This window comes from Stylophora pistillata, chromosome 11 (genome assembly GCF_964205215.1).
Source record: "Stylophora pistillata chromosome 11, jaStyPist1.2, whole genome shotgun sequence".
In the NCBI taxonomy this organism is placed as follows: domain Eukaryota; kingdom Metazoa; phylum Cnidaria; class Anthozoa; order Scleractinia; family Pocilloporidae; genus Stylophora; species Stylophora pistillata.
In genome coordinates this window covers 3,257,362-3,279,377 of record NC_142529.1, presented here as the reverse complement: position 1 = coordinate 3,279,377, position 22,016 = coordinate 3,257,362, and the positions used below count along the sequence as shown (strand labels likewise).

The window sequence follows — 22,016 nt, the reverse complement described above, 5'->3', positions numbered from 1 at the left end:
AAGCTATTCTAAACTTATTGGGGCAAATTTTTATTGGGAAAAAAAGCTATTTCTCAGCTTATAAGGGAAAAGATGGGGTTATTTCACCTGCATTTTTTGACAAACAGCAAAAAAAAAATAGAGGAAAAGGAAAATCAATTGAACTGTGGCAACAGATCAATGTAACAGAGATTATTAAGAAATTTGTTGATACTTAGTTATCACTTCTTTGAACACCGGATAAAGCGCTCGGAAAACAGTCAATAAAGTTGTTTGGTTAACTTTGAAATACTTTTTTTAGCCTAGCAATAAAATTAGCTCGGGAACTCTCGAAGAAGTTACCAAAAATTTCTGCAATGCTCATCAATTACATTTGATGTACTAATATTTTTCAGATATCGTGCACGTTTTCGACAGATTGCCGTTCCGGCAGAGACAAACTCCTCGAGGATGCACTCAAGTTAGGAGTAGGAAAAGGTTGCCTTTTTATAGGTTCAAAGAGGCACCGCCGTTAAGAGGCTCAAAAAGAAGGAATCACAAACAAATGAAACTCTAAAAAAACTATGGATGATGTCTTGGAATGCACGCTTCCAACGGTAAGCCATTCAAAAACTCACGCCACATGTCACTTCCCCAATTGCATTCAAATGGTTTTCTACGTTTAGTCACGCGATGTTTTAAATAATAAAACGACAGTTAGAATGGTGTTAATGAAATGTTTGCTCGGTGACTTTGCAAAGATGAAATAACTTTTCGTGCGTGGAAACTAATTACAAAAACGCTCTTAAAAGAATATTCACGCAAAGCTAGCCGAAAGCTAGACCCATTTGTTTAAACTCGATGATAAATGACGACAGGCTAAGAACAATTTAACAAGAATTGTTGCCTTGGAATTTAACCAATGAATTCAAGACCAAGAATTTTATATGCTTCAGAGGATCCTATTAGCAATCAAAAAAAATATATTTTTAGATATTTAATTACTACGTTCCGGTTGAAAGCGTTTCGCTGCTCTTACAATGGCACGCGAAAACTTAATTGAAATGCAAATATTATGCATTTTAATTGCTGCCAACTTATTATAAGACTGACAGTTTAAGTAGGCTCTTCGCTTAGTGTCGTGGAGACCCAGTCTGGAACATGCAGCTCTTGGCCAGTGTTAAGCCATGTGGCGAGGTAAGAACAAGACTGCTCTGAGTATTCTTGTTTCATTTACCTCCATAACTACACGCGAATTGTATTTTGAAGCTATAAAATATCGGTACCGTTAAGTTCTATATTTTTTCTCCTAAAAATTTGGAGAGGAAGACATTTGAAGGCAACTGAAGTGTCTAGCCGTTCATTCAGTAGTAAAAAGTGCATGCCTCAATCATAATTCTTGATTTAGAAATTATGTTTCGTCAGGTGTAATGTACCCAAAGTGTTTTCCTCTTCAATCATTTGAACATAGGAATGAGCCGGAAAAGTTCCATCGAGTTCTCGCAGATTTGATTAAAATCCATCCACAATTAATTGTGAGTTGTATATCGGGTGAAGTGCAGAATTTCAAGCAATGCAGAACTACTGTTAGAAATTCGTGTCGCAGCACTTTCAAATTTACTAAAAACAAAAGCCGGTACAGTAGAGATAAAGGTGAACCACGAGTTTAACCGGATTAGCTGCTGCTAGGACCAATATCAGAGACTATCAACAAAACTCAAAAAGCCAGAAACTTGAGTCATTAGAAGCCTTAAAAGCTGAAATACTTCCAAACCCGGTGATTACTAGTACCTGGAGGTGAATATTTTCAGTTTTTCTTGATGAATATCCAAAAATATTATTCTTTTGAGAAAGCCTTCCTGCTTAAAGTGGTGAGGTTACCCTGTGGAGTGAGGTCATAAAAAAGGAAAATTTTGATTTTGGCTCAAATTGTATTGTAAGTTAAGTGAAATGTGGTAAAGACACTTCAACGCATTTTGTTTACTAGTACACCAGAAGATCGACAATTCAAGAACCCACAAATCTGTTTCTTAAATTAAGTAATAATTGCCAAACGAACAGAGTGCCTTGCCTGACCATGCGCGGGCAATCAATACGACCTGCAAAGCTTTGATCCACTAACACGCATGTCGTCGTGTTGCTACCCGAAAATTAAACATCAATTTCCGACGATACACACTTCAAAAGGAAAAGATACACTTTCCTGGCTCAATTTATCAAAAACCTATGTGCCGTTCCTGTGGCAAAAACCCTGTCCCCTCCCCCTTGATTAGTTCCATCGTGACTATGCAAATTTTCATCAAAGGTTCTTCAATGTGGAGGATGACTGTGTTAAACCTATGACGTAGGGAAGCCACTTAACTACATCCGTGAAAAAATTAGGGTCTAAGATACCTCACGAAAACGTTGCAAAGTGAACTACTCCATAAGTGACATCGCGCCGTGATCCAATTGGCTAACCGCGATTCTCAGTCTCTCCCACGTTGTTTAAAACTGAGCGATAGTGTAAACATGATAAGATATATCATTAAGATGAGATACATAGTCGAATTTTACCGAGAAAATGTGCGCCTAAGAGCTTCACGCATTGATACCGTGACTGCGCCAATTGTTTTATAGGTCGCTTTGTTTTGAGGTAATGTCTCGCTTGGTGGATTGACTAGGGCAAGAAGGAAAAACAACAGCTGATACTTCAGTTACGTAATAAAGTGTTTAAAATATTTCTAAGATCTATTCCAATCTAAGCGAAATTTTGTATCAGGAACAAATGTGGAAAAGCTGACTGCGGGAAATATGCGAAGAATATTCAACAGCGGAAGCTTTTAAGGCGACCGACACAATTCAATCGGATCTCTCGCCGTGAATTCATTCAGTAAAGTACTCTCAATATTCCTGAAAAAAAAAATAAATAAGTATACATTAATTACTCGCCTTCTTGTGCTTGCGGCGAGGTTTTCATAACTGGACTTTAGAAAGCAGCATTAGTTGGATTTTTTTGTTGTTGTTTTTTGGACAAAAACATTTTGTAAGTTCTTCCTTCTTAGTGCGATCCATTTGGTAGTAGCTGGTAGATGATCAATTCATGTTTCTTATATTTTTTTTCACCAGGGAGGGGAAGGAAAATTGCGGTAAGCATATTTAGGCTTACAACATGCTCGGCATAACGTTCCGTTGAACAATCATAAGACTTAGAAAAAACGGGAATTTTCCATACTGTTTTTTTTTTTGGCCTCGGAGGTCACGCTTTGACACACTCTTTTTCTTTTGAGAGAGAGATCTTACTATTCAGCCAATCACAGACGACCAAAATAGAGAATCTACTTCGGTGTTTATTATGCGAGAAGACTGTTTTGAAAATAACAACCGAAATAGAATGAATCTTCGTTCAGAAACACAAAACAACTGATATTATGCCGATTGGAGCCTAAATGGAAATTTTACGTCTAGTTGAACAAATTTCTGGACCTCATCAGACTCTCAAGGTAATACTACTCTTTGAAATGTTCTTTTTTAATACATATAGTTTTAAGGGTGCGCGTCAATAGAAAAACAAACACGAACGCTCTAGAAATTGAAAAAAAGAGTGAATTTCGCCGCTTTAAAACCGGTGGGTGCGACGGTCTCCATCACAGAGACAGTCTAAACAAATTTGCATGTTCACTTGTAACGGTGTTTTTCTTCGCTACCTTTGCAAAAAAAAAAAAAAAATCGGAGACTTTTTGGTAAAATGAAAACTTTATGATGAGAGATCACTAGGGTCAGAGTGTGGTAAACCAAAGCTTTTATCTTTTTCAGCGCGGAACAAGTCACGCACATCCCAAACTTTACCTGTATATGCACCGGAAACGCGCTTTTGCGAATTGATACTTCTTGTTAGGTCAATGTTTCCGTCGTTAGCATGAGATATAAACCATATGCCAAGTAAATACGCCTGCTTATGCGACCTCGTATCGTCTGGCGGGGAAAATAAGCATCGAATGTTACATAGCAGTTTTCTAAGATTTCTAAATCCTTGAAGAGTGGCGAAAAATAACAAGAGGTTATTCTCCTGTACTTTAGGTAAGATTTCTATCAAATTAGTCTGAGTGCTAAGTCAATTAGTTTACGGTTTTTTCCAGTGATGTTATCAAACTCAAAAAGAATCGAGTATTTAGAAATGTTACAAGAAGCAGGGCTTTTATCACGATAGGGACATCTCGGCCTCGGAAGCTGGCGTGAACTGGAGAGCTCACTTGGCGAGTTAATAGGAGTTCAACGCATCTTTTAACGCGGCATAGACCCGATTCGCAGCTGCTTCAAATATTTGAGGCTTCCTGTCATTTTCGGAGTGCTTCCACCAAGTTTGCTTTCTTATTCTAAGTAATTTACCGTGTACGTAACGAGTAATTGTGTCACGAAGACAGAAAAGCAACTGTACAGCAAAGAACTCACCAAACACAAGCAATCGGCCACAAACAAGTACGTTGTAAAGGTACCGTTCGGCTGTTTCTCTTGATATTGACACGACCAAGCCGAAAATACGGCGATCTCGCGAGCTTCGGTAACTATAAAGTCATGTTTAGTTAATTCAAAGCGAGAGGCAAGCCTGGAACTTTCAATACACCCGAAAAAAAAACGCTCGATTTTCGATAGGGTTATCACAATGCCCATCTGTTCCCATCTGTTTGCTAAAGAGGAGAAGTTTAATGCGAAGCAAATATGTTTTACTTGCGATCAGCAATAAGAAGACATCCTCGCTTTTCTTGTGCGCGTTTTGAATGATCCGCCCGGCGGAAGAAGATTTTTCATTGAAAATAAAACAGCTATTAAAGGAACGGATCTTGTAAGGGGCGGTTTGCTTTAATGGCTCGCTATCTCGCTTCGCCATAGGCAGAGGAGTGGTCGTTTCAGTGTTGCCACAGGGATGATGAATAATAAACTTATCTACCGGTCGGTCTGATATACTTTGATATGAACTATGGGAGAACGAGCGAGAAGAGAGGTTCTCGTAAGTTTAAGAACGGTTTAACATAAACTGTCTGCATGTCAAAGTTCTTTTGAGGTGTTTGTCCGACAGCTTTTGGTTTTAGACACTGAAGAGGCTTTATGTCTTGTGACGAGAAGATGGGTAAAATATTAAACTAATAAACCTCAATTTGGTGCGAAAATTACGCGTTTATGGCAAACAAATACCGGAAATGGTACGTAACTCAGCCTTTGTCAAAAACTGTCAAGCTCGCGTCAGGTTTAATGAAACTCTTCAAATGCGCACCTTAAATGAATGCGATTGTACAAAGCAATAGAGAGATCTTTATCAAACCACCTCGGGGGCATTTGGACTTCTGGCATAGTCGCTTTGCCCCTAGGATAAGCCAAGACGGTCATTCAAAGGCCAGACCAATGATCATTAAAGACAGCGCAAAAAAAACGACTCTCCGCCTTTCAGGAACGAGCGCCGACAACTGATTGGTGAGGCGGCGAAATTTAATAAGCCTTAATTAGTTTCCATGGCAACTGATAAGAATAGGTGTCAATCAAATTGGGTTTCCTGCAGTAAAGCGGGCCGATCACACAAGTCAGGTGGTAGACTCTAGTGTTGCAGTTTAGCATTTCTATTGTTATTTCCACTCGTGTGTAAAGATAAGAGAAAGTCTGCCTCCCTTAAGTAATTTACATGCTTTTACAGCGTATTAACATCTCGGCGCGTTTGAACGGGGCCGAGCGCGGTTTTAACGGCAGAATCATTTGAAGTCAAGGTAACCACAATAGCCGAGATCGTTTTCCCAAGAATTTATTTTCCAATTACCAAGTGCTTGGCTTACAGAAGTTAAAGGACAGCAGATTTTTTTTTCTTTGCTCATTTCACCAGTTGTTTATCCTTGTTTACTTTGTTATTTGAACTTTATAGGGGAATGTGGTAAGAGGAGAAAATACCGATCTAACCTTGAAAGATTATTCAGACACAGTCAAATACCTCGAACAACTGCAAGAAATCAATGTGAAAACCTTCACCGCGGAACTCGAAAGAAAAGAAACTGGAATTTTAGAAGAGACGGCCAACAGGGCTCTGAGCTCCCCTGTGCCTTTCAACAGCATAATGTATGGATCTAGAAGTGGGCTTTACGCAGGTCGAGTGTCAGGGCCAAAATTTTCAGGCGAAACGCACGAAGACCCCGTAGCGTCAAGAATGAGAAATTACAGTAGAAGTTATGACTCTTTTGATCAGGAAGAAATAACTGGTGGCGCCGGCAATGGAAGGTTGATTAATCCACCGGAGAGAAGTACTGCAGCCATGTTTGATTATCATTACACGGATCACAATACACATGGTGGAATGTCCACATCAAGCGGTGTTAAGTTGCCAAACGTGAACGCCGCGCAAAATGGATTTGCGGCAGAAAATGCTGCTTTGCATTATTCTCAAGGTGTTGGAGTAGAATCCTTTCCTCCCTCTCTCCAGAACTGTCCACAGCCGGTAAACATAAACCCTCTAGCGGGCTTATCAGAGCTGGCCGAGAAGGCAAACTTTGTGTCTGAACTCGCCAGGAATGGCGTCGCTCAGTCTCGGTTTAGCTCTCAAGGAAGTCGCGGCCAAATAAATCGCCCGGCTCGCCAGTACAGCTACCCAGAAGCACCGCGTAGTCGCAGTTGGTCAAGTTCGGGTTCTGATGGCGTTGGAAGCTACTTCAATGGACGACAACAGTCATTTCGAGCTGACAACTTCTCGCCATCCCTGTCAACAGGGAGCTCCGCGCTATCTGACTCAGATCTTGGCAGTCCATGTCATTCGACACAAGCACGGCATTTCTTTCCGTACAGCGAGTCCGATTCGGACCTTTCACCAACGGAACCGAGCCCTGGCTATGCGTATGACAGAAACAGGGCATACCAAAACTATAATCCGAGGTCGTTTGCGAATTACCGGGTGTGGAGTAACCAGGCAGAATCTATCACTCCCAACGTCACCGTCGTACCGGGGAGCAAATTATCGCCACTGTTTAAGTCTGGAAGCCGAACGACAAAATCTGAGCAAATTCTCAAAGAACATTTGCAAACATTTGGTAAGTTTTTGTCTCCGCCGGCGGACAAAGACAACAAGAAAGCTCCCCTGGCAGAGAACGAGAAAAATTGGAACAGCGGAGAGGATTCAGTGAAAGAAGAGAAGCCTCCTACCAGCTCATCAAACGTTATAAAGGAATCGCTTCCCAGCGAAGAGAGCAGTGTGTTCCCTTGCAAATGGGTTGGGTGCGATGGACTTTATTCAGAGCAAGATGACTTAGTGCGGCATATAGAGAAGGTTCACATCGACCAAAGAAAAGCTGATGATCTTTACATATGTTACTGGAAGGATTGTAGCCGACAGCGTCGCGCTTTCAACGCCAGATATAAACTGGTGATTCACATGAGGGTTCACTCGGGTGAGAAACCCAACAAGTGTACGGTGAGTAGTACAACAAACTTATTATGTCGATTTGTATTTGTTTTGCATTGTTTCAACGTTCTATCATATGGACCGCGTCAATTATTTTACACTCAATTTGTGCGATCAAGAGAAATGTTTCACCAAATCTTTAGAGCGCCACGTCGAATATCGACTTCACTTAAGAAAGACAACAGCTCTTGGTGTTTAGTTTTTGTGAAATTTCTAAAAATAACCCAGAAAGTAAATTTAAATTCATTTAGTGCGCGGCGTACTTGAACTCACGAGCGGTATTCAAATGCCATTTTGCGCTTAATTCAATCATGTTTTCATGGACTTGGCCACAACATTTTCTCTCTCTTTGCGCGAAACAAGGCCGGCTTTTGTGGCTCTGCTTTTAGGAGGCAACAAGAAATACGTACAGGAAATTTAAGCCGCAATTTCGCAAGACTGCGGTAAAGAAAACCCGCTTCTCCATTTCAAAAAAACACCGTTCCGTAGCTATAGGTGACGTTCTTGACCGGTAGGCATTCGTTCGCTCACGCCAGGGTTTCTACAGAGATTTGCATAAGACACAATAATGACATTGTTTGTCTTTCATTCTGGCCTCTGGGGCTTCAAATTCAATAGCATATTTGTTATACTTGCGGTTCGTGGCAGTCGAGAAGAAAAACAAATTTTTTGGACTGTCATCGGACAGACGGAACAGATCACGAAACGATTTAATCCCTCGCAAAAACATCATATAAAGTCTTGTGAGGGCAAGAAGGTAATCGAACGCTCAGAGAAGATTATCTGTTCCATTGACCAAGCATTAGCTCTTAAATTTCGGCGAAAATTTGACATGTTCGAAACGTTTCAATGTGCTCCATGTGGTTAAAACTCCGGGAGGCCAAAAAACAATTGTTGTAGAACCAATCATTTAACTCTAATATACCTTGGTTATCCGAAAAGCGCGCACATTCTGCACGAGAAAAGAAATTAGGCGAACATAAAGCAATCTAGCTTAACACCTTGCCGATTTAAAGTATCTATTCTTCTTAGATGAGTTCGTTGGTGAAAAGGTAAAGTATCATACTGTAGGAGTGTCCGAAAGTACAAAGAGACACGGCTTTGAAAAGTTTCAAAATAAGATATATAATCGACAAGCTGTTTTCTCGCTTTCAACGAAAGGTGTACTTTTAATTAAATTTAACGTAAAATTAAAATAACTCTGACTTGAAGTCAGTTGCTGCGCAATGGCGTTCAGGTTTAAGAGCACCGCGCCACTGAACGCTTTTCATTTGACCTTGGGTAAACATGGCTCCCGCTGCTAGCGTGATTCTCGGGTCACGGAATCTTTGGCGAGGATTTTACATATTACTAAACCACCTGTCTTGTATAGTGTATCAAGTGATAAATTGTTCATACAGGCCTTTCATTTCAAATTGTCAATACTTATTTTAAAAAAAACCCTCTTATATTATTTTGTTCAGGCTTCATTTCTGTACGACGTAGTGTTTCCCTCTAAGTAAACACAGCGACTAAGTACGAAGTTATTTTTAATTAAAATTTCACGGGTATTTCTTAATATTTTCTTAGAGGACAAAATTCAAGTGATGCCTTAATTATCATTTTCAAAGACAAAAAAGTGATTGATAAGCTTCATTTGTGTGTTAAATTTATACACCTGCCACAAGAGAGATAAAAAATTCTGCCTGCCTCGTCAAAGCCAAATTTTCCCAAATGCATATTTAATAAGCTCCATTAAATGTTACCCTGAGTCACGACAATTTAAGAAAATCAGGAATTCCACTATTTTTCGGAAAATCATTTAAAGGCCCCATAAACAATTTAACCTATATATCTTCTTAATTACTTTTACTCGTTTGTTTGTGGTTTTCGTGCATCTATTGAGCGCCATGACTATATCAATCAAAGTAACTAAAATTTGGAGGTGGTCTATTGTGCTTGTAAAGACAAATTAATTTCTTTTAGACATTATAGTTTACACTTTTACTTGAGACGACCAGCAGTTTGTTTAATTTTAAATTGAGGCACAACCAGCTAAACAAACAACTCGTATATTGTTTTCTTAGAACCATTTCACGAAAACTCGCCGGCAAATTTGATTGCTGCAATTATTAACCAGTGGCTCTTTGGGAAGTTTTTTTCTGTGACAATAGCCTTCCTGTCGGTAGAAATTCAAAAGAGTACGTATCTATACAAATCCTTTTTCAATGATGAAAATTTGTCTGTAAGAGTACAAAAGCAGGCACCAGTAAGCACATGTAATATGCCATCATTTATCATTGTCACGATTCTAAAATTAAAAGGAAAAGCTCTGTTGTTTCAGTGTAATTTGCACAATACAATATATTTGCTTCATCAAATTTATCTGAAAACCAAGAAAATCGATAACAATTTTAGTTGCGGACTCTCCGATGGAGTTGAACGATTTTTTCATCTCCTAATTTTAAGAAAAAGCTCCAGCTGTCCAAAAAGTTACTGATTGCATTTCTTAAAAACATGCGCTAAATATAATTTTATTTAAAGTTAGACATCTGTGAATGAGCTTACAATAAAAAAAAAAAAGATTATCCGTCAATTCGGAATAAAATGTTCTGGGCTCTGAAGTGTTTGAAATATTTTAATAATTTGACAGTCAGTTCAACACAGTTTAAAGCTGACATAGGACACATAAATAATTTTTCTTTTCTTCAGTGCCATTTATATCTAATGAGAAAAACCTTTTTTGTTCAAAGCATATCTGGCAAGGTAAAAATTAAATTCGCATGTAATATAGACAGAAAGCAGACTTGAGCTATAAATCATGTTAACTTAGAGATGGAATGGAGTCACATCAGTAGTTTCATCAGGGTGACCTATCTTTAAACCTGAACAAGTCAGAGGAGAAAAACAACTTCAACAATATTATCCAACACACATGTTTTGTGCCTTACCAACAATATTGAATTCAAATGTTGACCTAAAACTGTAGCTTTGAAGTAACAGACAAAACAGCAAAACTAAAAATGGTTTGTAATAGATTGACAGGTGGTAAGACTTACAGATTGTAAACAACAGCATTTTGATTCCAGTTAGACTAAGAGTGAATACAATTAACCCTTGAACTCCTATGAGTAACCAAGACAGAATTTCTCCTTACAAAATCAATACAATATCAAGCAAACAGCTGATGAGAATAAAGTAAAATATCAATTAGGGGGTTATTAGTAAATCCAGTACCAAATTCTCTTCACAAACTTTATAAGAATTGTATGGCAGACAATGAGGAATATTATTACTGATATCTTGGGGCTGAGAAGAAAGAGTTTACGGATATTTTCTGCAAGTGCAATATAAAATCATGCAATATTGTCATGTCTTTTAATAACTCTTGCCACTAGAGTCCAAAAATAAATTGGGTAGTCTACATTGTGAAGAAGGGTAATCCCTTATGGGGGGCATATTTTTTGGTTTTAAAAGATGGTAAATGACTTGCAAATATCTAAAGATACCTATACAAAAACAATCTGCCTAAAAAAACTTTCAATGCAAGAATCCATCAAATCTAATTCATTCCTTAGATTGTGTATTTATTTTATTTAAAGGAAACTTGCAATAAAAACAAGAAGTTTACAATTTTGCACACATCTGTGATTTAACTCTAAAGAGTCTCATCCAGTATTTACAACAAATATCTTATAATTAAGAAACCAGTCAACAGTTGTGTCACACCTGACACTATTACCTCATCTTAAGTGATTTTGTCAGTCTACAATGTGTAGTTGTCTTAGACAGAATCATATTTTTTCCTATCATTTGAGATCCTGCTGTATTGTAATTGATCTGTTGTTGTTTTTTTTTTTCCTTTTAGTTTCCAGGATGTAATAAAGCATTTTCCAGGCTTGAAAATCTGAAGATTCACATGCGATCACATACTGGTGAAAAACCATACCTTTGCCAACACATAGGCTGTCCAAAAGCATTTTCAAATTCATCTGATCGGGCTAAGCATCAAAGAACACATCAAGATACGGTAAGCCTACGAAAAACTTTTACCTTTATCATTTCACTTAAACTGCTAATTCCAATATGAGATTGTCACATAACCTCTCCAAGCATATGTTGAGAGTAGAAATATTCATCGAGATTGTTATCTTCAGATAACATCAGACTATACATCAGACTATCTTGACTAACTTAAAAGGAAATGAGTAGTGGTAGAAAGGGGAGAATAACTTATCACGTCCTAGGAGATACCGTTTCAGTCAAATGGTGAGTGCTGGGAGTAACAATTTTTCTTTTTAAAATGAATTTTAGGTCAAAATAATTTGTAGTCACCTGTCTCCTCTTATTCAAATATGAATGAATGAATGAACTTTAATAATTACTCCTGTACATGATTTTCAGCAACTATTTACAATGTTAGACAATTTACAATCACAAATGAACAACTTAAAAAGAGGGTAATAAAAATGAAAAATAGGGTAATAACAATGAAAAATATATATGTCCAATGGGTATCATACAAAGACTATTAATATGCCCCTTTTAGGGAGTCCTTCAAAGAATGTTTCAGTGACTTTACTGAAGGCAAGTTCACTAGGTCACTACTCAGGGAATTTAATAGTGAAACTGCTCTATAGGCAAAGGTTCGTTGACCATTCGCCGACTTATAAAGAGAGATCTGAAGTTTGTTGCTATGCCATGTGGCTCAATCATGTATGGTGGTGCGTTTTTGTAATTTGTTACATAAGTAGTCGGGTGCGAAATTATTGGCATACTCATAGGCCATAACTGTATCTCTAAGTTGTAGTGTCTGGTTCACTGACAACCAGTTAAGTATAATACCGTATTCCATAAAAAAAAAAAAAAAGTAAGCAAAACTAATCCAATTTCACCAGAAATTATTTTTGAAGTATAACAACAACAATTATGAAACAAGATTGCCAAGGCAGCTATTGTTAAAAAGAAATGTTTTGACATTCCCCTCCTCCTCCTCCCCCCCCCCCCACCAGACTGCCCCTCCCCTAACTGCAGAAAAAATGACACCCCTGAACAATTCTTGTTTTTGTTACATTAATTATTTACTGGTGACTAACCAGAAAACATCCAAGGATTGAAGAGTTATACAAGTGGCATAATCATTTAATTCATTACATTTTTGTAGAAACCATATGCCTGTCAAGTACCTGGCTGCCCCAAGAGATACACAGACCCTAGCTCACTAAGAAAACACTTCAAACAACATGCTAATGGAAAGATGCCACAGCAGAACTCAAATGGGAAGGTAAGACAGGCATAAAGTGCCTAGCTTAAAAATTTAGCAAAGACTAGTTGCAAACAGAGATTCTGGAGTTGTGGTTTGGTCTTGATAATCTGACATGCTGTTTTGTTGAGACTGAAAGATGAACTACATTCTTCAGAATGTGGGAGTTAACAAATAAGCCATTTAGTTTTCTTCATGCAGTGGTTATCATAGGCCTCATGGGACCTAGATATCAAGGGAAACTGAACAATTAAAACCCATATTAAGGTGGCTTGAATTTTCATGACTTTATCAGTTTCTGAATCTTTGTCCTCATTTTGTCTCTGTAGTCTAAACAGAAACCTAGAGGAAATCGATCATCAAAAAGAGATCTGCTCTGTGCTGGAGTGACACGACCTCCACCAGAGTTTGGCTATGTGGATGAGTTTCAGGCCAGAAAGAGGCAGAAAACACTGGATACATTGCGTCAGACCACTGAGAAAAAAATGGCACTTGAAAGTAGTTTTGCTCAGGCACACCTGGATGCTCAGAGAGCTTGGTATGCAGCAGAAAGTGTTTATGGGCAATATAATCCACCACCTTTGCAACCTGTTGCTAGGGCAAGCACACCAACTCCAGAGGAAGAACCTGGCGCACTTCATTTCACTCAAATGTTAAGTAGCATGGAGATACCAACATTTGAAGACACACTAAAGCCATTATCAAGTGCATATTGATAGCCAGGAGAAAAATTCAAAGTCTGGGATGTTTCTGGAGAAGCATTAAAATAGGCTGTGAAGCAGATTCTTTTCGTTCAAGGGTTTAACGCTTCCTCTTAGGATATTATCCGATGAAGTAACTTTGCAAGGATCTGGTTGGGAAGAACTATTGACTAGAAAACATGGTATAATAGGATATTATACAGGAAATACTGGAGATATCTAAGGCTGGAAAAGAAAGCTATTTTATTACAAAAACAGCTTAATTTTATAAGGTGCATATATGATGTACAAAAAAGTTAATAATACATCAGCTTCACTTGCAAAAAAAAAAACCAGTTTATTACAAAGAAAAGAGTACAAATGGTTCTAGAAGAATGAGGTTATTAAAAGAAATCCACTTTTGTAGACTGAGAATCATGTGTACAATGCAAAGAGTAAAACTTGACGGTTGAGTTAAGTTAGCCCTGAAATAACTTTTAGGTCAACTATGTTCAAAGTTTACAAAGTCAATTTATTTTTTGAAAGCTGTTCCTGTTTATAACCAGATTGTGAACAGTGAAAATTAATTTAACAACCTTATGCATGAAAATCAGAGTCTTCTATTTTGATAAATATGTTACTCTGAATGGTAGAGGATATTCTTTTCGACATTTCCACAATTAAATGTAGGAATTGAGGATGAAGAACATTAATTAAACTTGCATGGGCATGCAAGCACCAAACACTAAGACAGATTAATGGATAGTTTTGGTAATCTTGTACAGTTACAATTAGAAATATTGTATAATTACTAGTAGTTTTGTGCATCTTGAAGAGAATCATTTAATAATTTATTGCAATTTAATCTGGGCCTAGGGAAAATAGAAACATCATAGTTTGTACAATAGCCTTTGAAGTTTTCACTATCAAGATATTTCCCAACCAACAACTTCTACCTTGAAGGCAATTATTTTCTCTGATTTGTAGCCAAATTACATGAAATTAGTCCCAATTTCTTTTTTAAAAACAATGGTTCATATCATATTAATAACACTCTGATTAATAGCAGTCTCATACTGAAAATGTCGACAAAGTAAATGAGGTTTAAGAACAAACTTAACTAGGTGATACCCTAAGATAAAAAAATTCAGAATGAAAAAAGCTTCATTGGTTTCCATTTAGACCAACACTAGCACTAAACCAATTAAAACTTATTTCAATTTGTAGCCCATCCATTAAAGACTACCAATTACATCCTTTTTTGTGTAAAGATTTCATGAGGCATTTTTATGCAAAGATTTCATTAGGCATTTGTTATCATTCCCTTGATAGAAGGGATTACTTTAAGGTATATACAGTTGGAATGCAGTTGCAGACTGTAAATATCTCTGAGGAGATCACACTTTCACAAAATGTATTTTGTCAGTGCACAACGTCTTACAGTTAGCCGCACATTTAAGTAAGTCAATATTTTGCCATAATTTTATAACCTCCACTTATTGTTTGTCTGTTTCTCTCAGTCATCAAAAAAACCATGCACTTTGCACCTATGTAGTTTTGTTATACTTCTTTAAGGTATCAATGTAAGAGTACATGCGCAATGTTAATAGCAAGATTTACCTTTTTAATTAAAAAAAAATTAATAAATATGGTGTGCAGGTTGTGATGTGCTTTTACCTTAACCATATACATGTGGTACAGAAAAAAAAATTAACTGAGGATATTGTTTTTTTCGGTGTGCTGTAGGACTCTCTAGCAAGTTACAGAAGACAACTGTAGTAACCTTACAACCTTCACCAGTGTTCTACTTTATTTTAACCATAACAGGTAAAAGAAATTTTCAAACTGGTTGAGCAATCCCTTGAAGTCTAAAGAATTCCAAGCAATTTTAGGCAATAAGAAGAGGTACTGCAGGTGATAAATTTTACCAGTTAAGGCCTGAAAAGGAGAACACAGCTTTACCACCCTTTCATTGCCTACATATTCCCCACCCTTTTGCTAAAAATCCTTACAGCTATTGTTGTACAAAGTCTCTCTTCAAGCAAGACTTAAACTAGGGAATACTAGGAAAACTTTTTATACTGTGAAAATAAACAGAAAGCGCCACAATACTAATACCATTAACTTGGAATAAAGTCCAAAACAAGGACATACACAATAAATATAACTATAATAACTATCAGTACTTCTTTGTTTACTTACCTATGAGGCATGATCTAACAACTCTAGCAGAGAAGACTTCCTCTTTACAGGCTTCCACTGTTTTTCACATTTCAAATAATCGTTAATGACATCATCTTCCAAACAATTTTCAGTTGTAATGTTAGACAGTGTAAAGTCAGTTCCACTTGTTTTTAACCTCTTTTTGGTTTGCCCATTTCTGGGAGAATTGTTCTTGCCCTCTTGTCCTTGTAATGTTGCCATTCTCTGAATTGTTGCAGGTTTAAAACAAGGTATCTTGTTTTCTTTTGTACACAGCATAATTGTTGGGAGTTCACTAGTGTTCTTGTTCTTGGGTGCAGACTTACTGACCAAGTGGGGGTGCGAGGCTTTGTAGAACTTGGTAGTTTTCCTTTTAAGCTGTGTATCTATTGTGACATCTGCATGGCAGACTTTACATTTTTCTTTCCATTCACTTATCACCTCAACAGCCCATCCTTCAGTTATTGTAAAGGCTTTCTCCTGCTTGAACTCTTCAAGCTGTTGTTGACAGGAAATAAAACAAAAGTGGTATTGAATCACATTACTAGGCAAAGACAATGAAACAAAAGTTTTCTATACACATGTACAACTTTTCTATTTAAGCAGATCACCGATTGAAGAGCCATAGTCATCCCATTTAAAATTTAAGAAAAAATTTCCCTGGGAATTTTTTTTTTTTTTTTTTTTTGTCTATCAGAATCATCTGGCTAATTTGACAGCAGTCAAGTGGCTGGTGTGGTAGACTGAATGGAGAAGTGCAGGTTTCAGCCAAGCCCTGAGACCCCTTTCTCGAAAGTCCCTGTAACTTCATAGGCCCAAAGCCATATTTTAAAACCATAATTAAAGGAATAGAAAAGTAGGTTCTGGGACCCTAACCAGAGAGTTTTAATGTACAATTTTCAAAAATTTTGAAACCCTCATCTTGAAGGAAAACAGGACACCTGTAGAGGCTTGTTTAGTCAGGTCCTTTGAGAAATGGGCCCATGGTCATTGTATTTGCTTTTGGGCAAGGAAACTTAATTACTGCAAGAAAGGTAAAAGGTTAAGGTAACATCACCAATCAAATCAAGTGGCCCATCTGGCCAAAGTTTATCCTTGTTTTCATAGCATGAGGGAATTATAAAAATTATTGGATGAGGTTTTTGTGATATCCGGAATAATCAAGGTTGAGGTAAGTGTTATCGGCCGAAGCTGACGGCTTTGGCTGATAACACTAGCCAAGACCTTGATTATTCCGGATATCACAAAAACCTCATCCAATAATTGTTTTATTATACATTGTTTTAAAGAAAATAATGCCAAACACATTATTGCAGCAAACACAGTTTAGTTTTGAACACTTAAAAATATACAACTGTGTTGTAAACAAATTTTCACTTGGGCTAATTCCTTTTTGTCGTGTGGCTCCTGGAATAAGGTATTCGTAGAACAGTTCCTTCACCACTTTTGTCGATCTTTTAGTATTTTCCAAATCTTTATCTTCAAGTAATTTCTCAATTTCTCGCTGGGTCGATGAAGCAAATTGAGAAGCCATTCTTACTTTGCTGTCCCTGAACTTGATATTGCTCCACCGGTAATCATGCATTGCACACGCAACCTACAGATTATTCACTAATCTGTAGGTACAGATTAGTGAATAATCTGTAGGTTACACTGTTTCCCAGAATTAACTGTGGGCATTTAAGAGAGATGGTGACTAAAATGTATAATAAGGAGTATTATTATTCCAGCTGGATTGGGCAATTATTCATTTGCAGGTTATAATTCCCTCTTTCCCCCCTCCCCCAAAAATGTGCCTCCTAAAATCAAAACCCAAGAATTCAAAACAGCCAGGCAGAGAAAAGGACAATTAACAAAAGACCCAATAAGGAAACAGAGCAAAAACAAAAAACTTTTTGAAGTGTAGGAAAATGTGGGTGACTAAGTTGCAATTGGTCAGCATTTTAAAACTATAATGCAAGTGTTTTGGACTAATCACACACTCAGCAAAGTAAAATTTGTTCCAAAAAGCTTCCCTACTGCGTTAACATTATGACCACTTACATCCAGTGCTAGACACAGGTTGGTATCATTCATAAGCTGCAGAACTCCATGACCAAATGATATCCTTGTGCCTGATAGATTTAAGGCACTCAATGAATGCAACTTGGCTATGTGCTTCACACTTGCATCTGTTATATTTTGATTCAAGGATAAATCTAACACTGAAAGCTTTCCAAGTCCACTTTTGAAAAAGCGCTGAGGCAAAGTGAAGTGTCTCACTCCAGCATCAGAGAGGCAGTTATCTTTGAGACTAAGGCTTTTCAAGCTGCATGAAAAAAATCATAATTACTAATTACCAGTTTAGGTGTAAATCTATGATGATTGCATGTATGACTTTTGTGTCACAACACATGAAGGTTTATAGACATCTAATTCAATTTATATTCAAAGAAAACTTGAAGTAAAGATTTGTGAAAAGATTTTACAATAAAAATATTTTATCGCAGATTTTTATTGTAAGAAGAAAACTTGATCATTCCAATTACTGGCAATGTATCCAAAAGACCATTTGAAGAAACTAAAGAGATGCAGCTATATTCAGCTGATAATAGTGCTAAGTTGATGATATAAAAAAACTTTCACATTTTGAGACTTTTGTGATAACAAATATTTTTATTCAAATTATCTCAATGTCCTTCAACAAATTGTGCAGACAAGAATCTAAAGGGAAAGAGGATCGCTAGCTTAACACCCCCTACTGTCCCAACCTCTCCTCTTGTCACTTCCCATAGACTGTTTCTCACCCCACTAGTCCAAATTTCTCTTTGTACCCAGCCTTCTGCTATTGTTAAAATCAAAGATCGCAGCTGTAATTTTCACCAAGAACACTGGCTTGCCATTATGCTGCTATGCTATTCAAAGATCTGGGTAGTAAATTCTCCCTTCAGGCTAATGAACAATAAAACTAGTAAAGAGAATTTGGTGATGCAATACACTGTACTTACCTGTGTAAATGAGCAATATATAGTAACAGCTCATGTGTATCCCCTAGATGACAATGACTGACATCAAGCTCTGTCAGACACACAAACAGTTGAAGATATTCCAAATAGTTACTTGTAAATACATGTGCTGAGCTAAGTGACAGCTTTGATAAAACCAATTCACCATATGCTTCACAAAATATCTTCATATTTCTGGGATTTATTCCAAATCCATCATTCTCTTGGACTTTTTGGAAAAGTTGTTCTCCTACAATATCTGGAAATTCTTCCAATGATTCCACCAGACGTATGTTTTTGGCGACAAAATCCAGGCAAATAAGAAACAGGGAATGAGGATTGTAGATGTTGTTATTAATAGTATATGAACACTTTGCTCCTGTGAATGACACAAAATGAAAAAGGAGAAATTATAATTGTTCAAATAAACTTGTTTTGTACAGGTAATTTTCCTGTAGGCTAAGTGATTGTGGATATACCACCACGAAGTATGTAGAGGCACTGCTGCAAGGAATATTAAATCCGTTTATTATCTAGATATTGAGAAATTATCCCACTTTCTCCAGTTTCAATTTAAGAAATGGATTCCATGTTGCACTGTGTCTATTCTGTAACAGATCACAGGTGACATCAAAATGCAGTAAGAACAAAAAAGTGGCACACGAGCTGCAATCGAGTATGAGAAATACTTAGAAAAATCTTTAATTTGCTTTCATATCACCTCATTTTACCTACTAATAATTTTCTTTTCCAAGACTCTACATAACCATAGCAACAATAAGATTTTTTTTCTTTTGTTGACCTCTTTCACTTCCATGAATGACCAAGACCAATTTTCTCTTTACAATACAAGGCAACAAGTAATGCAAATAACTATCAATTATTTGCCGTGGACAAAGTGAGTATTAATGCATAATCCCTGTGACGAAGACTAGGGGATTATTCAACAATACCAGTATTCACTGAGCCTAAGGTGAATAACTGTATTTGTGTAATTGCTTATGAGCTTTCAAATTATATAACTATGTTGTAAATTCTGTAAATGAAGAATGCATTACGCATTTTTTGTTGCAACTGTGCTGATGACTCATCAAAATAAGCAAGCAGTTTTAAAAGGTATATTAAATTGAATCAGTTTAAACATCATGTATTTCTCCACCAAACTCAGTGGCATCTTTTGCATCCTTCGCAATTGAATTTTCTTCTATCATTTGTCACTACCTTGGAATCATTTACAAAACGTGGGGCAGTCATTTTGAAATTAAGTACTCCTGCTATAACCATCTTACGCAGGCGATCGCGAGATGTGACGTAATCCTCGACCAATCAGAGCGCGCGCATCTCTATAATCACCGGAACAATTATACTAGAGAAAAATAGAAATTAGTTGATTATTAGTTTACAATACCAAATTCCCAGAACTAATCTCATAGGAATTGTGTTTTTTTTTTCAGGTCTGATTTTCGCTATTGCTTAAATAGCGCTATCTACTTCGAGGATCGTGCATCATACGTATCTAATACCGCAGTTCAAAACATATGAACTTCATATATTTCACTGTATCTGATTTATCACTTTCACGGGTTTATTAAGAATCAACTTAACGGCCTGCTCCCAGTTGGCTTGTTAGCTCAATTGGTAGAGCGCTGCACTAGTATCGCAGAGGTCAGTGGTTCGAGTCCCGTACAGGCCTGATTTTTTTTCAGGTCTGATTTTCGCTATTGCTTAAATAGCGTTATCTACTGCGAGGATCGTGCATCATACGTATCTAATACCGCAGTTCAAAATATATGAACTTCATATATTTCACTGTATCTGACAGTAAGAAGAATTAGTAATTAGATCTCGAGAGTCAAAGGATCAAATATTTTTTTCCAACATTTCACCCTTGATTTCAGGAAATCTTGCCAAAGTTAACTGCCAACGGATGTCGCCTTCCTTTGCGCACTTGCAAATGTACGGTATGTGTCGAGCACTTTGTACATCCTCACATACGAAAATAAAGCAAATATACTGTCATTAATGAAAACAAAAAAAGAAAAGCCAGTACCTTTGGGGATATTATTTTTGAAGGAATGCTTGTTCTCGCAGCCTATCGAAAACCCAGGAGGTGAAACTACTCGGCCATATTTGTTTCGCGTGTAAACCACGCCAACATCGCTCCAACTTTCAAAGACGTCCTTTGCATAACCGTCAAACGACATAACTTGCAGAGAGGTAGGTGGAATAACTTTAAAGCTGGAAATGTGGATGTTTACAATAATACAAACCGAAACACTGCGATGCACAAAAACCTATTCAAAAACATGCGCGGTTTGTATTTTCCCGCCATGCTACGCGTTGACGAATAGAGAAGGGATTGGGTTTGTTTATTCGCTTTCATCGGGCCTCCAGTTCAGGAACTATATTTTTCAATTTTAAATCTGGGGCTTTGCCCATCTTGTTGTGTTTAAAACAAAATCGCCCATTAACTCCATCAGCGAGCACTGAACAAAACTCGGACTCGTCGAGTGTTTGCCTCAACTCGTCACATGCTTACCACTGTAAATGATTACTGGTACAAATTTTCTTGCTCATAAAACACTACAGCGAATAAGTAGTTTCATAACTTGAATTTATAGAGCTGAATAACCACAGTCGGTCATGATAAAACACACAATAAATTACCTGCGATATAAATCTTCTTGGAAAAAATTGTATCAAAATCGCCTGCCAGTCCAAACTAGAATACGGTAACGATATGTTGAAAAGAAAGCGCTAAGCGTTGCAAGAGAGGAATACAGTCACAAATACAACTCTTGGCTTATGACGGAAAAGCGTTATTTGACAAAAGTGAGCTGCTTTTGTCTTCCTCACACGGAAGAACTTCTCAAATCTCATGCGTCACAAAGGAAGTATCTTTTACGGATAGACATTTTGAATTCACAATTTACAAAAAAGAACTGTTGTTACCCTTCCGTTTTTGTGACTAGCAAATAGTGTACTCAAGCGATATGAATGACAGTTTGACGGAAATACCCAAAAAAAATTAAATTAAAAAAAAAATTAAGCAATCACGTAGTTCAGAGCTTGGAGTGTAGAGATTCACTGACTGTCAGCAGGGAGATTGCCAAATAACTTTGGCACTAGAATTACTAAAACACAGCTTTTTCCGTGTTCTTCGTTTCAATGGAAGGAAAAGAGTCCTATTCACCGGCTTTGTATTATCGTACTTACATAAGGAAAACATGAATAATTAATTTTTATTTTCAATTGCAAGAGGATAGTATGATAAGATCATTTTCCATCTGGGGGGACTTTTACACCAGCACTACACTACTGTACTATTATTTGGGAATATATTGGATTGTTTAGCCATTGTAAATTATCTCTCTGTCTTCACAAAGTGGGAACCTCTTAGAGTATTTTAGTGTCATTTGTCAGTGGACTTGCCTGGTTATTTTATTGAATTAAGAGTGAATTATCACTCGCTTGGTTATTTTATCGAATTAAGAGTGAATTATTACCCTTAGTTTACAAAACAGGGGGCTATATTCCCA

The 22,016-nt window shown here is 37.2% G+C and overlaps 3 protein-coding genes across 12 annotated transcripts in view; 1 reads left to right on the top strand and 2 right to left on the bottom strand.

Moving 5' to 3' along the window:
• Positions 1 to 4,651, bottom strand: part of LOC111323071 (carbohydrate sulfotransferase 3) — a 29,934-nt gene extending 25,283 nt beyond the window's left edge. For 2 of the 3 annotated variants that reach the window (XM_022926357.2, XM_022926359.2), the window contains exon 1: positions 4,390 to 4,651. The gene's annotated coding sequence lies outside the window, so the exon portion shown is untranslated. Of the gene's footprint in view, positions 1 to 2,889; positions 3,045 to 4,389 lie in introns of those variants that run through there. The other variant, XM_088739554.1, reaches the window with a different exon arrangement.
• The window catches only part of LOC111323069 (uncharacterized), a 31,874-nt gene extending 16,936 nt beyond the window's left edge, over positions 1 to 14,938 (top strand). The window contains exons 1-6 of one of the 7 annotated variants that reach the window (XM_022926351.2): positions 1,131 to 1,155; positions 3,067 to 3,086; positions 5,846 to 7,378; positions 11,217 to 11,378; positions 12,513 to 12,632; positions 12,941 to 14,938. In XM_022926351.2, coding sequence (XP_022782086.2) covers positions 1,146 to 1,155; positions 3,067 to 3,086; positions 5,846 to 7,378; positions 11,217 to 11,378; positions 12,513 to 12,632; positions 12,941 to 13,327 — 2,232 coding nt within the window. In that variant the 5' untranslated portion in view covers positions 1,131 to 1,145 and the 3' untranslated portion in view covers positions 13,328 to 14,938. Of the gene's footprint in view, positions 1 to 374; positions 576 to 1,002; positions 1,156 to 3,066; positions 3,087 to 3,270; positions 3,441 to 3,860; positions 4,018 to 4,160; positions 4,417 to 5,478; positions 5,694 to 5,845; positions 7,379 to 11,216; positions 11,379 to 12,512; positions 12,633 to 12,940 lie in introns of those variants that run through there. The other 6 variants (XM_022926350.2, XM_022926349.2, XM_088739542.1 and 3 more) reach the window with 6 other exon arrangements.
• On the bottom strand, positions 13,625 to 20,791 carry LOC111323070 (leucine-rich repeat-containing protein 42). 2 transcript variants are annotated; one of them, XM_088739547.1, is made up of 5 exons: positions 20,528 to 20,791; positions 18,481 to 18,856; positions 17,537 to 17,801; positions 15,494 to 15,991; positions 13,625 to 15,229 (listed from the first exon to the last, which is right to left on the bottom strand). In XM_088739547.1, the coding sequence occupies exons 1-4, from the start codon at positions 20,679 to 20,681 to the stop codon at positions 15,494 to 15,496; spliced, it is 1,293 nt and encodes a 430-aa protein (XP_088595673.1). In that variant the 5' UTR covers positions 20,682 to 20,791; the 3' UTR covers positions 13,625 to 15,229. The 2 variants fall into 2 exon arrangements, with proteins under 2 accessions (XP_088595673.1, XP_022782087.2); XM_022926352.2 differs by having other exon boundaries at positions 13,625 to 15,991.
• Positions 20,792 to 22,016: the final 1,225 nt, after the last annotated feature.